This window comes from Aedes albopictus, chromosome 3 (assembly GCF_035046485.1).
Source record: "Aedes albopictus strain Foshan chromosome 3, AalbF5, whole genome shotgun sequence".
NCBI lineage: Eukaryota > Metazoa > Arthropoda > Insecta > Diptera > Culicidae > Aedes > Aedes albopictus.
Window position 1 is genome coordinate 47017031 of NC_085138.1, and position 13468 is coordinate 47030498.

Consider the following 13468-nt stretch of genomic DNA (forward strand, 5'->3'; position numbering starts at 1 on the left):
ACTTACGGGGTTATATACTACGAGAAATAAGTATAAAGACAGAACCAATTTCCATACAAAATATTCATGTTTAAGGGATTAAAATCTCTGTTTCTAGCGATGCGATTGTTATGGAGTTTCGGCTGCAACCTTAAAATAACTAGAATTTGGTAAGTATTATAAATCATCATCCATGTAAACGTTTACATCGTCTTTTCAGATGCAAATAAGTATTTCCATACAAAAAGTGCCTTTATACTTATTTGAGTCTGAAAAGTCGATGTAAACGTTTACAGAGATGATGATTTCTTATACTTGCCAAAATTCTAGTTATTTTAAGGTTGCAGCCAAAATTCCATAATAATCGAATCGCTAGAAAAGGAGAATATGGTCCCAAAACATGAATATATGTATGGAAAACGCCTCTGTCTTTATACTTATTTCTCGCAGTGTATATGTAAGGTGCGAGTAAATATGAAAAATTGTTCATCAGCTCTCCTAAATACAATAAAATTGCAAAAACTTTTTGTGAGGGGCTTTACCTACAAGGTAAAGAATGTCTTTGAGCAGTTCTTCCAATAATGCTTTTCAATTTTCCCCAAAATATTTCTCAAAAAATTTTTCTATTCCTTTTGAAAGTCCTTCAAATATTCTAAAATATTATTTTTCCGTTGGTTTTCTATAAAATATTCTTAAAGTTTCTCCACAAATCACAAACATATTTTTTTAGAAAACCTGACTTTTTTGCTTTAAAAATCCCCCGATGAATTCCTTAAGAAATTATTTTACATATTCATTGTGAAACTATTCCAGGGATGAATTTGGAAAATCATTTAGAAGTTCCTTCTGAAATTCTTCCGGTTTTTTCTTAGCAAAACTTCCAAAATTTCTTTCAGAATTTATTTCGGCAATCTCTGAAGATTTCTCGAAATATTCCTCCAGGAATTCTTTCGCGGATTCTTACGATAAACTTTCCGATGACTCATGCTGAAAACTTGTAATTATGTTTCAGACGTTCCAGTAAATCTGATCAATGCCAGTAAAATTCAACATACAGGTGATAGACAAAATGATCGGGACAGGCAAAATTGTCACTTAAAAAAAAAGTTCAACAAGCTGCAACTTTTCGAAAAGTGCATCAAATATTCTCAAAATTTTATTGTAAGTTCATCAACTAGTTGTGTATCAGTGGTCCAAATTTGAGAAAGATCGGGCCATTTTCCACGAAGTTATAAAAACTCTTGAAAAAGGTAAAATTATCCGAATGCACACTTTCAGCTTTCATATCTCCGGATTTAATGAACCGATTGCAATGAAACTTTGACCATTCATGACTTATATAATGAACGCTGGAAAATATTTGACTTAACTTGAAATTTTTAACAAGAGAAAAAGTTATAGCGATTTTATTTTTTCTCGATTTTTTAGGAAATTGAATTATTTTTTTTTCAATTTGTTGGCGGCTACGGTGTTACTTTCCTTCAAAACACATTTATATATAAGTCAATTAGAGGGAAATTAAATGAACTAAATTTGCATCTTGAATTTTAAAACGATGTTGAAGTTTTGGATAAATTTATGTTTTATTAGAAAAATAATCTAATCGTCATAATTTTCTTCCGTGTAAAGAATTTTAAGTTAAGTCAGCGGTTTTTCATAGCTCATTATATAAGTCATAAATGGTCAAAATTTCATTGCATTCGGTTCATTGAATCCGGAGATATAACAGCTCAAAGTTGGCTATCGGATAATTTTACCTTTTCCAAGAACCTTAATAACTTCATGGAAAATGGCCCGAGCTTTTCCAAATTTGGACCACTGATGCACAACTAGTTGATGAACTCACAGTAAAAATTTGAGAATATTTGATGCACTTTTCGAAAAGTTACAGCTAGTTGAACATTTTTTTTAAAGTGAAAATTTTGCTGTCCCGATCATTTTGTCTATCCCCTGTATATTCACGAAGAATTTATTCTGAAATTTTCTCCAGGGACTCCTTCAAAAATTCAACTAAAGATTCATACAGATTTTTCACAAAAAATATATTTTAAAAAATCCCGCATTGATCGCTTAAGAAATTCCTCGATGATTTTCTGCAAAAAATTCTCCACGGATTTTTTCGAATATTTGGTTAGGTATTTCTTGAATTCTAATAATTCTTTCTGATGCCCGAGCAGAAGGGAATTACAACAGCATAATAAAATATGTTATTTCGGCAAAATAACTGAGTAGCAGAAAGAGTTATTTCCATGTTATTAACATAACATGTCATGTTATAAACTTGTCTGTCATAAGCGGCAAAATAACAAAAAACAACACAAAAAAATGTTCCTGGAAGACCAGTTAAATAACACGTTTTGTTAGTTTCAATAACAACTTAATAACAGCGAATTTTCAAAATATTTCAATAAGGTACACCGGGGCAAGTTGAAACGGGTGGGGCAAGATGAAACACGAAGTTTTGAAATATATTTCAATACAATTTGGAAATTCATACTTCATTGAAAGATTGTTTGAATCAAAAACTGTGTGTTTAGGCGATCAAACTGTTTATCAACATTAGAAAACAGCATGTTAACCCGCTGTTTCATCTTGCCCCACCCGTTTCAACTTGCCCCGGTGTACCTTAACTACTTTGAAATAAGTAAGTTATTGATAACAATCAGAAAATAAAACTAGTTATGGTATCAAAATCTAAGTGGCCTTGCTGCAGTAAAAGCAATAATAATAAAATGTCTAGAAATAATCAAGTTTTCTTCTTTTCCTTGGTGACAGACTATTTTTTTTACATTTTTGTCAAAATATGTAGCTTTGGAAATTCCTCAACAGAATTTTGGCAATATTTTAGTCAGTATACGGAGTATTTCAGAAAGTTCTGCAAGAAATAATTCGAAAATGGTTAAGTTGTTGTTTTAGAAACTCCTCCATATGCATGCAGAAATGGTTCCAAAAATTTTCACAAATATTGGAAACTTTTAGAGATTTTTTTATAGATTTGCACATGGATCCCAAAAGACAATACTATAAGGTTTTTTTTTCGGAAATTTCATAAAAGAGGCTTTCAGGAAGCTTTCCAGGAATTTCATGAGCAAGAAGTATGACGATTTATCCAGACATTTCCCCATGTATTCTATTAGAAAATCTTACATCGATTTCTTTCCCTTCTTCCAGAGATTCATTTAGAAAAGCATCCTTCAGACTTTTTTTTCTAAGAACTCACTAAGAAAATCTTCCCTAGCAAAATGCTTCAGGGTTTTGTTCAAAAATTCTTCCAATTTTTTCCTAATAGTTTTTCCGGGAATTCCTTCAGAAATTGCTCTTAACCTTCTATAGGTTTCTTTAGAAGTATTTCTTAGGATCCCTTTATAAGTTTTTCCAAGGTTGATTGATTTATTTTCCTCAGAGATTCATTTAGGGATTCTTCGATTTTTTTGTTCTTACTAATATGTTATCTATATATATAAAAATGAGTTTGATGTCCCTTTGAGGCAACAAAACTCACGAACGGCTGAACCGATCAGTATGACCCTTACACGTTTCGATTCGTATTCGTGTTGGCTGTGTTTATATGTATAAAAAGTTACAAAAATCAACTAGAAAGGTAAGAAAATTGATAAAGTACTGATTATTCATGAGCTGGGAAGGAAATCAATACGATCGAAATGAAACCAATCTAGAGTGCGGTGCCATTTTGAGCTCAACAGTTGTCAAACCACCACAAGACGGCAAGACAAAGTTTGCCGGGACAGCTAGTCTATATATATAAAAATGAGTTTGAAGGCCCTTTGAGGCAACAAAAGTCACGAACGGCTGAACTGATCAGCATGACTCTTGCACGGTTCGATTCGTATTCGTGGTGGCTGTGTTCATATGTAATAAAACGTTACGAAAATCAACTAGAAAAGTAACAAAATTGAAAAAGAACAGATTTTCTATGAGCTGGGAAGGAAATCAACACGACCGAAATGAAGTCAATCTAGAGTGCGGTGCTATTTTGAGCTCAACAGTTGTCAAACCACCACAAGACGGCAAGACAAAGTTTGCCGGGACAGCTAGTATGTTATAAATCTCTCCAACGGTTCCTGCATACCCTCCACTAGAAAGACCTTCCGAAATTTCTCCATTCGAAGTTTACAATAGAATATCTCCATGATTTTTTTTTCAAGTTGTCCCTGTAGGAATTCTTCCTGGAATTCCTGCAGAAACTCATATAGCGATTACTTTAGGAATTTCTCCCATTATTTTTTCTATGTACACCTCCATTTAGGTAGGATCCATTTAGGTAAAATCTATTTAGGTCCCTCCATTGAGGTAACGTAACCTAAATGCAATTTGATTGTGTACAGATCATTTGGAGTACTTAGGATTAGGTATAAGGTTGGTTTACGGGAAAGAAGTAGTGAGTGGTGTTAAGGGGGCATGGGAGGGGGGAGGGGAGTGCAATGTTGAAACCCTCCTAAACACCCCCCCCCCCATCCATGCAGTGTTGAAAAGTGTCAGTATCCAGCGTCATTTCCAGCTGAAATTGAGATAAGCAACCATCTTTCCATCATTCAATTGATATCAGCTCCAGCATTGATGACGTCAAACCCGACATCAACCTATCATTCACCTGTTTTTATTTTGGCCACCAAACCCAACATAGACCCAACAGTTGTTCGATGTTGGTCCAACAATGGCCCAACATACGATAAAAATTGACCCGACATTCAATATTTTTTTCATTCTGGCGGAATTTTGCAGAGTTTTCAGTGTTTCGTGCCCAGCTTGTCATTTGAATGACAATTCTGATCTAAGACCCTCCATACCCCCTGAAAACGCCCCTGACGCCCCTTCCCTCCTGAAACCCACCCTTTCCTGAAACTCCTTGTAAGCCATCTGAAACTCCGCATGACCTCCTTTAAATCTCCTAGTAACACTTCCTTTTTGAACTTTTTTGCAACCTTGTACTCCATTTAGGTCATAAACTGAATCCATTTAGGTAAAAATTCTATTTAGGCAGTCCCGACTCATTACCTAAATGGAGGTTTTGGTGTATTTTATTAGAAACTCCTACTAATAAGATTTTTTCCCAATTTTTCAAAAAAAAATATTAAGAATATTATTCAGAAATATTCAATAGAAATTTTTACAGGAATTCCCTTCAAAATTTCTAAAAAGATTTATTAATATTTACAGAGGTTTATTTATTTGCTTCTCAAAATATTTCTCGGCGATTATTTCAGAAATGTGTAAGTCAATGAATTTCTTAAGAAAATCGTTCAAAAATATTGTAAGAGTTTTCCATGAATTATTTAATAAATATTTGAAGAGATTATTTTGGAAATTTCACCAGGGTTTCCTCAAAGAGGTTCTTCAGGAATTGATTTAGAAAATCTTCCTATGTTTTTTTTCAGATATATTCCTCGAATTACTCCTGATTTTTTTCAAATGTTGTTTGAAGGATTCCTTTAGAGATTTCCACAGGCTTACTAGTAGAGATTTCTTCGGGAATTATTAAAGGAATTTTCCTGTCAAATCTTTTAGAAATACTTTTAGTAATTCCTCCAAGGTTTTCTTTAGATATTCTTTCCCAGGAATCCTATATAAATATTTCTCGAGAATATTTCAGTACCAAGGATTTACTCAGTAATTTCCGCAGAAATTTTGCCAGAAATTCTCACATGGATTTTTAAGAAACTGCCACAGGGATTCCTTTAAAAAATCTTTTTACAATATCCCTCAAGAAAGATTTCTTCGAGATTTCCTTAACATCCGGAATTTCCTCTGAGGATAACTCCAATAATTTCTCCACGGATACTTAGAGACATTTCTTTTAAACATTTCTAAGGAATTTCTTTGGAAATTATTTTATAAATATCTCAAACATGTTTTGGGAACTTTGCAGACGTTTATCTATGCGCTTCACCAGGTATTCCTACAGGATTTTTTTTTCAGGAATTCGCCCACAGATTTCTTCAAGAATACTTTCGGAAAATCCTCCAGGATTTCCATATTCAAGGATTTGTCTAGGATGTTAGCCCTCGAGCAGTCGCGTCTTTGACTACCAGCAGCGGTGCCGCGCTCACGCTGTGTACCACAAGCGTGCATTTTTCATGGTGCGTGTAATCAGTACACGATGCGATCGCTCCCGGGTTAAAAATCAACTGTAGTTAAAATTTACGAAAAAAAAAACAAAAAAATCTCAAGGAATCCCTTGCAATTTTTTACTAGGAACTTCACCAAGGGTTTCCCGGGAAGTTTCTTCAGAAAATTCAAAAGGAATTCCTCCTAGGGTTCCTTCAAGAATTTCCCTGGTATGTGTTCTGATATACTTGCAGAGATTCAGTCAAAATTGCTTTCTAAGATTTATACAAGGGTTCTTCTGAAAAATTTCTCTGAAATTCATTCAAAGTTTCCTTTAGAAATTTCATCATTAAGATTTTAGAGATTTCTTAAAAAGTTCTTCAATGGATTTTTTTTTTTTTCAAAATAATTTACAAAAATTTAATCAGTGACAAGCAGAGCGCGGAGGCTGAAACATGCCGCATTTCGTCGTTCCCGCGTTTTCGTATTTTTCTTTGTGTTTTTTGTTCGCACTTTGTGTAAACGATCGACGATGGCTCGGTGGCAAGAGACCACATTGCCCGCATCGTGGTGCTCGTGTTCGTCGTTATTCCGAGTTCGGAAATGCTAGTATCCAAGAGATTGTTTTTCAGTGCGTCGGGTATTCTCGCTTATGTATTTTTTTCGGATTCTTCAATGGACGATCGAAGAATCAGCGAGTGGTGTGAACGAGTGCACATTTAATATGGTTGGACCGTTTGCATGCTGAGCCCAAAGCCAAACATAGAAAACTAGCTGGTCAGGATTACCCGGTGAGTTCGTTCCTTATTATTACTTTTTATATTTGAACATGACATATATGGGGATTTCGGAGGGGTAGAATAAGGAAGTTAAATGAACTGGTTTCCGGGCAAATGTTCGTGGGGTGGCCAGACTTTGTCACGAGATAACAACTATCATGTTGTTTTCCGAAGGTCTCCAGTGAATTTAGCTTACCCTGCTACAACAAACCATCAGGTAGATCATTCCGTTCCGGTATGACTCTGCAGCCATAGGTAATCCTTGCGCTGATGGTGGGTACACAATCATCATCATCATCATCATCAATAATTTACAAAAATTTAATTCCAAATCCTTCAGGGATTGCTTTGAAAATTCTTACCAGGGTGTTTTCGTAAATTCTTTGAGCAATTCCTTCAGTGATTCTTGCAGAAATTTCTAAAAAAAATTTTTAGAAGTTGCTCTTGCAGTCCCATCGGTAATCAGGAATGTCCTTAGAGATTCATACAGAATTTGTTGAGATAGTCTTTCTCGGATTTTTTAGAAATTCTTTCAGGAATTGTACAAATGTTACTGAAGAAACAATTAAGAAATCGCTGAGGGAATTTCTAAGAAATTTCTGGAGGATTGTTTCAATAAATCTTAAAAAAATCTCCTCGAGGTACTTCTGGAACTTTCGGGAAGAAATTTTGTATTTTTTTTGAGAAATTCTTGAACAACAATTTCTGCAGCAATTGCTGTAGGGTCTAGGACCATTTGGGCAGGAGCATCTATTTCGGGCACATGCTATAATTTAGTCAATTTCGAACTGAATGACTTGATTTTTGAGACACGATCAGTTACGCACTGTATCTAGCCATGTGAAATTGACTGAGTTATAGCAGCAAGTGCCCAAAATAGGTGCTCCTGCCCAAATGGCCCCAGACCCTATTTATCTCTTGAAAAATTCCTGCATAAATGCTTAGGATATTTTGGAGAATACCTTAGGATACCTTCTTTAAAAAAATCTTGAGAGACTTCTGGAGGAACACTGAAACATCATAATTCCAAGCAAAAATACTAGAGAAATTTCTGGGGGGATTCCTATATAATCCGCGACGAAAATTCTTAAGGGGTCTCTTCAAAAATGCCTGTGGAAATTGCAGACAAAAGTATCAGTGAGATTTTTTGAAGAAACCCCTTATACATATATTACTGAAGAATCCCTGAAGGATTTTCTGCTGTACTCCTTCTAAGAACTTCTGGAGATACCTCTTTAAAATCTAAAAAAAAATCTTATGCAATTTCTGAAGGGATATCCTGGAGGATTTTTATAAGAACTACTGAAGAAAATAAAAAAGGTTTTTTTTTTCAAGATTCCATGTCTTTAAAATAATAACTGGAACCGGAAAATGCTCTGTAGGTATTCTTAAAAAAAAACTTAAAAACAGTAAGTTCAGCAGCGATTGTTAGGAGAATCTTTGAAAAAAATGTAAAATATCCTGATTATGAATATTTAAAGCAATGCCTTAAGGTTGAAGAAACACATAGACAAACGTCCAGTAAAATTTCTTAAGAAATTTTAAAGGAATTTCCAAATAAATGCCTGAATACATGAAGTTATACCTGAAGGAACCTCTGGAGAAATTCTAGCTATAATTTCTGGAAAGTTCCCGGAAAAAAATCAGATTTTCAAAAGGAAAACCTGAGAAGATTTTCTAAAAGAACCTTCGAATCTCTGTGCAAACAGTTCTCCTGTAATTGCATCGTTTTGAAAAAAGTTACTGGAGGATTTAGAGAATTATTTTCGGGAGAATTTCCTGGAAAAAAATACCTTTTTTTGAGAAGAAAATTACCTTTTTTTGAGAAATTTTGCTCTTGGAAACATTTTGGAAACATTTTGAAAAACATAAAGGAATACAAGCACAAACTTACAAGAAATTTTTCTTGATGGAATTTTCGATGGGAATCCCAGCAGATATTTCGAAAGGCATTTCTGAGGACACCCGTAAACCAGTTTCATGATTTTTTTTTTGAATAATTCCTTGAGAAACTCCTGAAAAAGTCCCAAGGAAAATTCCTGGGGAATTTCTGAAATAATCTCTGGAGGAGCTCCCAAAGAAATTAATGGACATAGATGCATTCTGAAGGAATATTAAGAGGAATCTGTACGTGAAATCCTGCTTAAATCATTATAGGAAATCCACTTTTTTCAAGAAACATTAAGTAGAATTTTCGCCAAACTCTTAAAAGGAATTCCAGTAAGAATGTCCTCTCCGTGATAATTACAAATTATCTCGAAATTTTAATGTATTGATTTTTACGGAACTAATTGTTAACCCTTGAGTGATCGCGCTGTTGTATTTTCACCACGTTAAAAAACTCGCTTTTTGTACTCAACATTAGCGTGATGCTGACGGTGGTGACCAACCACGCGAGTTACGGGGGCGTACCAGTATAGGGGTGGTGAAATTTGGAAACCTTGAGTTACCTGCTTTGATTTTACCATGATAGCATTGAATGCAGGCCATATTCATGTTGTAGTTCAAGGGCAGCAGGTTAAGCAACACATGGAATTTAATCTTAAGAATAATTCCGGTAACTAATTATGCGCCTTCGCATACTATTTTTCTCATTTTTGGGCATCAAAAAGATTGGAATACGCCACCTTTAAAGTTCAACACTCAAAGAACTAAGCAAAAACATATTTTTGCTTTTGGTGCTCTGCAAAACTCACGCAGCTGTTGCTTAATCCCGGGAAGTACATACCCACACATCAATTTGCAAAAAGCCCGCCGTCATGCAAATTTCAACTTGCGCTACCCACAGAAAAGAACATTAAAAATAGATTTCGACTCACTGGCAGCACACTGACCCGGAAAAGTTCAACCACGTGTTTCGCAACATTCCGACGGCGATGGAGAAGACAATCAAGCGCCTCACTCAGCCAAACAAAAATCCCACTTGTGCCTCATCTCATTAGGTTGTATTTCCACACAAATGCTAATTTTCCTTCAGCTGCCCGAGCAAACTTTTCCCAATCAGAGAAAACACCACCCGGGCGTGGACCACCGTCCGGTTGGCAGCGTCCCGCATTAGTGCCTCTATAATGTACGTCCCCGGTAGGACGTACGGCGGTACCAGATCAAGGCGAACCTCCGTCCCGGTCAAATTCAGCAAGCCCTCGAACGGACAGGGGTGAATCAGCTGCGGGAAAACCACTTTGGTTTTTTCCAGCACCATGTCCGCCACGATGTTCCGTTCCATCACTCCGGAGTGCCGATCCTGATCCAGGTAGTGACACATGTTCATTTCGGTTCCGTAGAGCAGGGTTTGCGTAAATTGGTGCTTGGTGTAGATTTGGAATGACCCGATCAGGGTTCGGACCGGTTCATCAAGAATCAGCTCCCCGATCAGCTGCTGGGATTGATTCCGTTGGGTTCGGATTCCGCAGCGGACATACCGGGTGTAGGGGTAGGGTTGACCGATGCAGTCGACGCGGTGCACGATGATTGGCTAGTGGCGGGAGATGTTTAAAGACCCTTGAGAAGGCGCATCGTGTGTGAGTCGAAACGTCAATGCGGGATACTCACTCGTTTATTTCGGGCGGCAACCGACGTGGGACTGAACTGTACCAGATTGATAATGATGAGCAGCAGGTGAACTTGCATCTCTAACGTGGAATGGTTGTTGTTATGAAAGGGGTAGGTCAGAAAACACAAAATGTTTCTTTTCATGCTTAACGGAGCGGAAAATGTGGTATTATTTTCAGCTTGTTTACTTTCTTAACTATCCTCAACAAATTTTGTCCAATTAAATCTATTTTTGTCGTACCACTATCTGACCATCATGCATTAGAAATGTTTTTAAATCAGTTCAATGTTTTCAATGTTTTGTGAGTTGCTCTGCGATACGATACGATCGTCTGTTTGTTTTCATCTAACGATAACGATACGTTTGTTACGTCTACCGAAGTGAACACTCAAAGTTTATCTATTTATTCGCATCGTTTACTAGTACTTTGCTGATCAAATACAAAGTTCTCTACTGATGGAAGTGATGTAATAACTATAGTAATAGTACAGTTTTTTTTGGTGCTACACCAACAACAGCCCTCTTAAGTGCTAAACTATTAATTATTTATTCATTATCGACTGTTTAGCACAATGTAAAGTAAAAAAAAAAAAAACAACACCTTACATTCTTTTTTCTGTACAATAAATAGACGACGCTCTCAGCTCAATTATAGCTAAAACAACTAGTACATCTCTGAATTTTATGCGTTAGTTATGAAATGATGCACTACATAGTGTGAATCCTTCTAAAACCCACTGAGAAGATTCACTCCATTTGTCGATCACTTTAGAGACTGGGTAATACTTCAAGATTTCCTGCTGGGAATTCCTCTAAGAAATCTGCCTGAGAATTTCTCCTGGAATTTAATCCCACGGAATGTCTTCTGTCGATTCATCCATATTCCTTTTGGAGATTTTTCTGGGAATTTCATAAGAAATTACTTCAAAAGGGTAGTCTGGGACTTCTATAATAATTTCTTCTGAAGATCACTTCAGGAATTCGAATCAAAGAATTCTCCAGGAACTTCTAGAGAATTCCCAGAAGGAATTCCAGTATTGCCAGGAAAATCAAAGCAAAGATAACTGTACACATCGTAGTTGCTACTCCGTGATTGACCAGAACAATCGAAGTTGCACAGAGAACCAATGAATGGCTACCAAGTGCGCATCCATTTTTATCACTTCACGAGGAAGGACAATGTGCACCTGCTCCAAACACGCATCACTTTTCGTTTTTTTTCCGTCGAACAATGCCACGCGATCGAGATCCCCATCGCAAGTGCCCCAAACACGCGTCATTTTTCATTTTTTTTTCTTCGAACAATCGGAATTTCAGTATCGCCAGGAAAATAAAAAAATAACTTCTCAGAAGAAGATTCTGGAAGAATCCTAGAAAAAAAGCTCATGAGAGATTCCCATACGAAATTGTAGAAGAAATTCAGGAAGAATCCCATAAAGAATTCCTGAAGGATTCTCAAAAAGAAAAACACTCGGATGCTTTTCAGAAGTTACTTTTTAAGGAAACTGCTGGAATATACCCAGAATAAATTCTAGGAGGACTTTCTAGGGAACTTATGGAGGATTTTTGGAAAGAACTTCTCTAGGACTTTCAGAAGAACCTGCTGGAAGAACTCCAAGAGGATTCCCAGACGATATTTTGTTGGATACCCATATGGAAATTTTGGAGATTTTCTAAACACGATTTAGGAGTGAGTCCCACAGAAGCTTTTGAAGGAATGCCAAAACGAATTCCAAAAGGAACACTTGTAAGAATACCAAAAAATATTTTGCTTGATTCCCTGAAGAAACTCCTGCAGGAATCTCAGAAGGAACTCTTAGATGAATCCTAGAAGAAACTCTTGGATTATTTCCTGGAGGAATCCTAGAAGTGGATGGAGTTATTTCGTCTTTGCAATCTTCGATGTGAAATACTAGAAGAGTTTTATGAAAGAATATCTAACTCTTTGAAAAATCTCAGGAGGAACTTCTGATAGATACCCATAGCTCAGAAGAATTTTTTTGGAGGAATTTAAGAAAGCAACCTCGAAAGAATTTCCATAGTAGCTTCGGAAGATAATCCTAGAGGAGTTTTTTAGACAGAAAATCTGGGAGAATCTTTTGGATCCTGGATCCAAGTAATTCCAATTTCTAGTGGTACTATTTGAGGATTTCCTGCAAAACACTCTAGGAGGAATTTAAAATTGAACATTCAGTTTCACATTCGTAGACTTCAACAAACGACATGAAACGAATGAAATCAAAATTTCAAGAAATATTTCAATGTACAGGATTCTATGTAGGTTTTCCTACTCAGAGCTTATTTTTAACGATCCGGAAGCCAAATTTGAAACTCATCAACACTTCTTCGCTATCCGTACTAAACTTTTAAAAAAATGCCAAAATCACTAAATCTGATATTTATCTTCATTTTTTGGAAATAATTTTAGAAATTCTTTTAGTAATTGATTCAGCACCGCTTTCTAAATAGTATTCTGCATTTTATTTTAGAACTTATTTGGAAATTTCTTTATGAATCTCTAAGATTCTCGTTTTCAAAAAAAAAATATTGCACAATTCTTTTACAGAAATTTCTTAGAAAATTTCTTTGGCAAACAGACTGCTACAAATTTAATTTTAACTTTTTGTTTCTCCCCCCTCGTTCGAAAGCTTTTGGCTGGATTTTGCATTTTGAGGTTTGCAGATAAAAAAATATTTATCAAAATAGCGAGTTTGCCAAAATATCTTTAACAAATTCGATGAGTTTTTAATAATTTTTGGATTTAATTCTTTATTTTTTTTATCTCCCTTCTCGACCAGCCAAAGAGTGGTGTGACAAAAAGTGAAAAAAAAATTTGCAACGGCCTTATCCAGGCAACTCCTTTGGATTTATTTTTGAAATTCCTTTCGAAATTGCTTTGGTCATTCAGTGGGACTTCATTGTTTTTAAGGATTTCTTGAACCAAACAAGTTTTTTACAAGATTTCTGTGGAAAATATATTTAGGATATCATTCGGTAGTTGTGATCATTTGCTTCAGAAGTTTCTTTGGCAACTCCTTCAATTGAGATTGAGTGTAAACGGTACATGTATTCCTGCGACAATCATCTCTGC

At 35.8% G+C, this 13468-nt stretch overlaps 2 protein-coding genes and 1 long non-coding RNA gene across 18 annotated transcripts in view; 1 reads left to right on the forward strand and 2 right to left on the reverse strand.

Annotated features, from left to right (window-relative positions):
- LOC109405842 (low-density lipoprotein receptor) overlaps positions 1–13468 on the forward strand; it is a 1187857-nt gene that overhangs the window by 389661 nt on the left and 784728 nt on the right. The window lies entirely within an intron of this gene.
- LOC134291301 (uncharacterized) overlaps positions 1–13468 on the reverse strand; it is a 598232-nt gene that overhangs the window by 2995 nt on the left and 581769 nt on the right. The window lies entirely within an intron of this gene.
- On the reverse strand, positions 5314–10965 carry LOC134291300 (uncharacterized). Its single transcript, XM_062858864.1, has 2 exons — positions 10377–10965; positions 5314–10299 (listed from the first exon to the last, which is right to left on the reverse strand). The coding sequence occupies exons 1-2, from the start codon at positions 10518–10520 to the stop codon at positions 9787–9789; spliced, it is 657 nt and encodes a 218-aa protein (XP_062714848.1). The 5' UTR covers positions 10521–10965; the 3' UTR covers positions 5314–9786.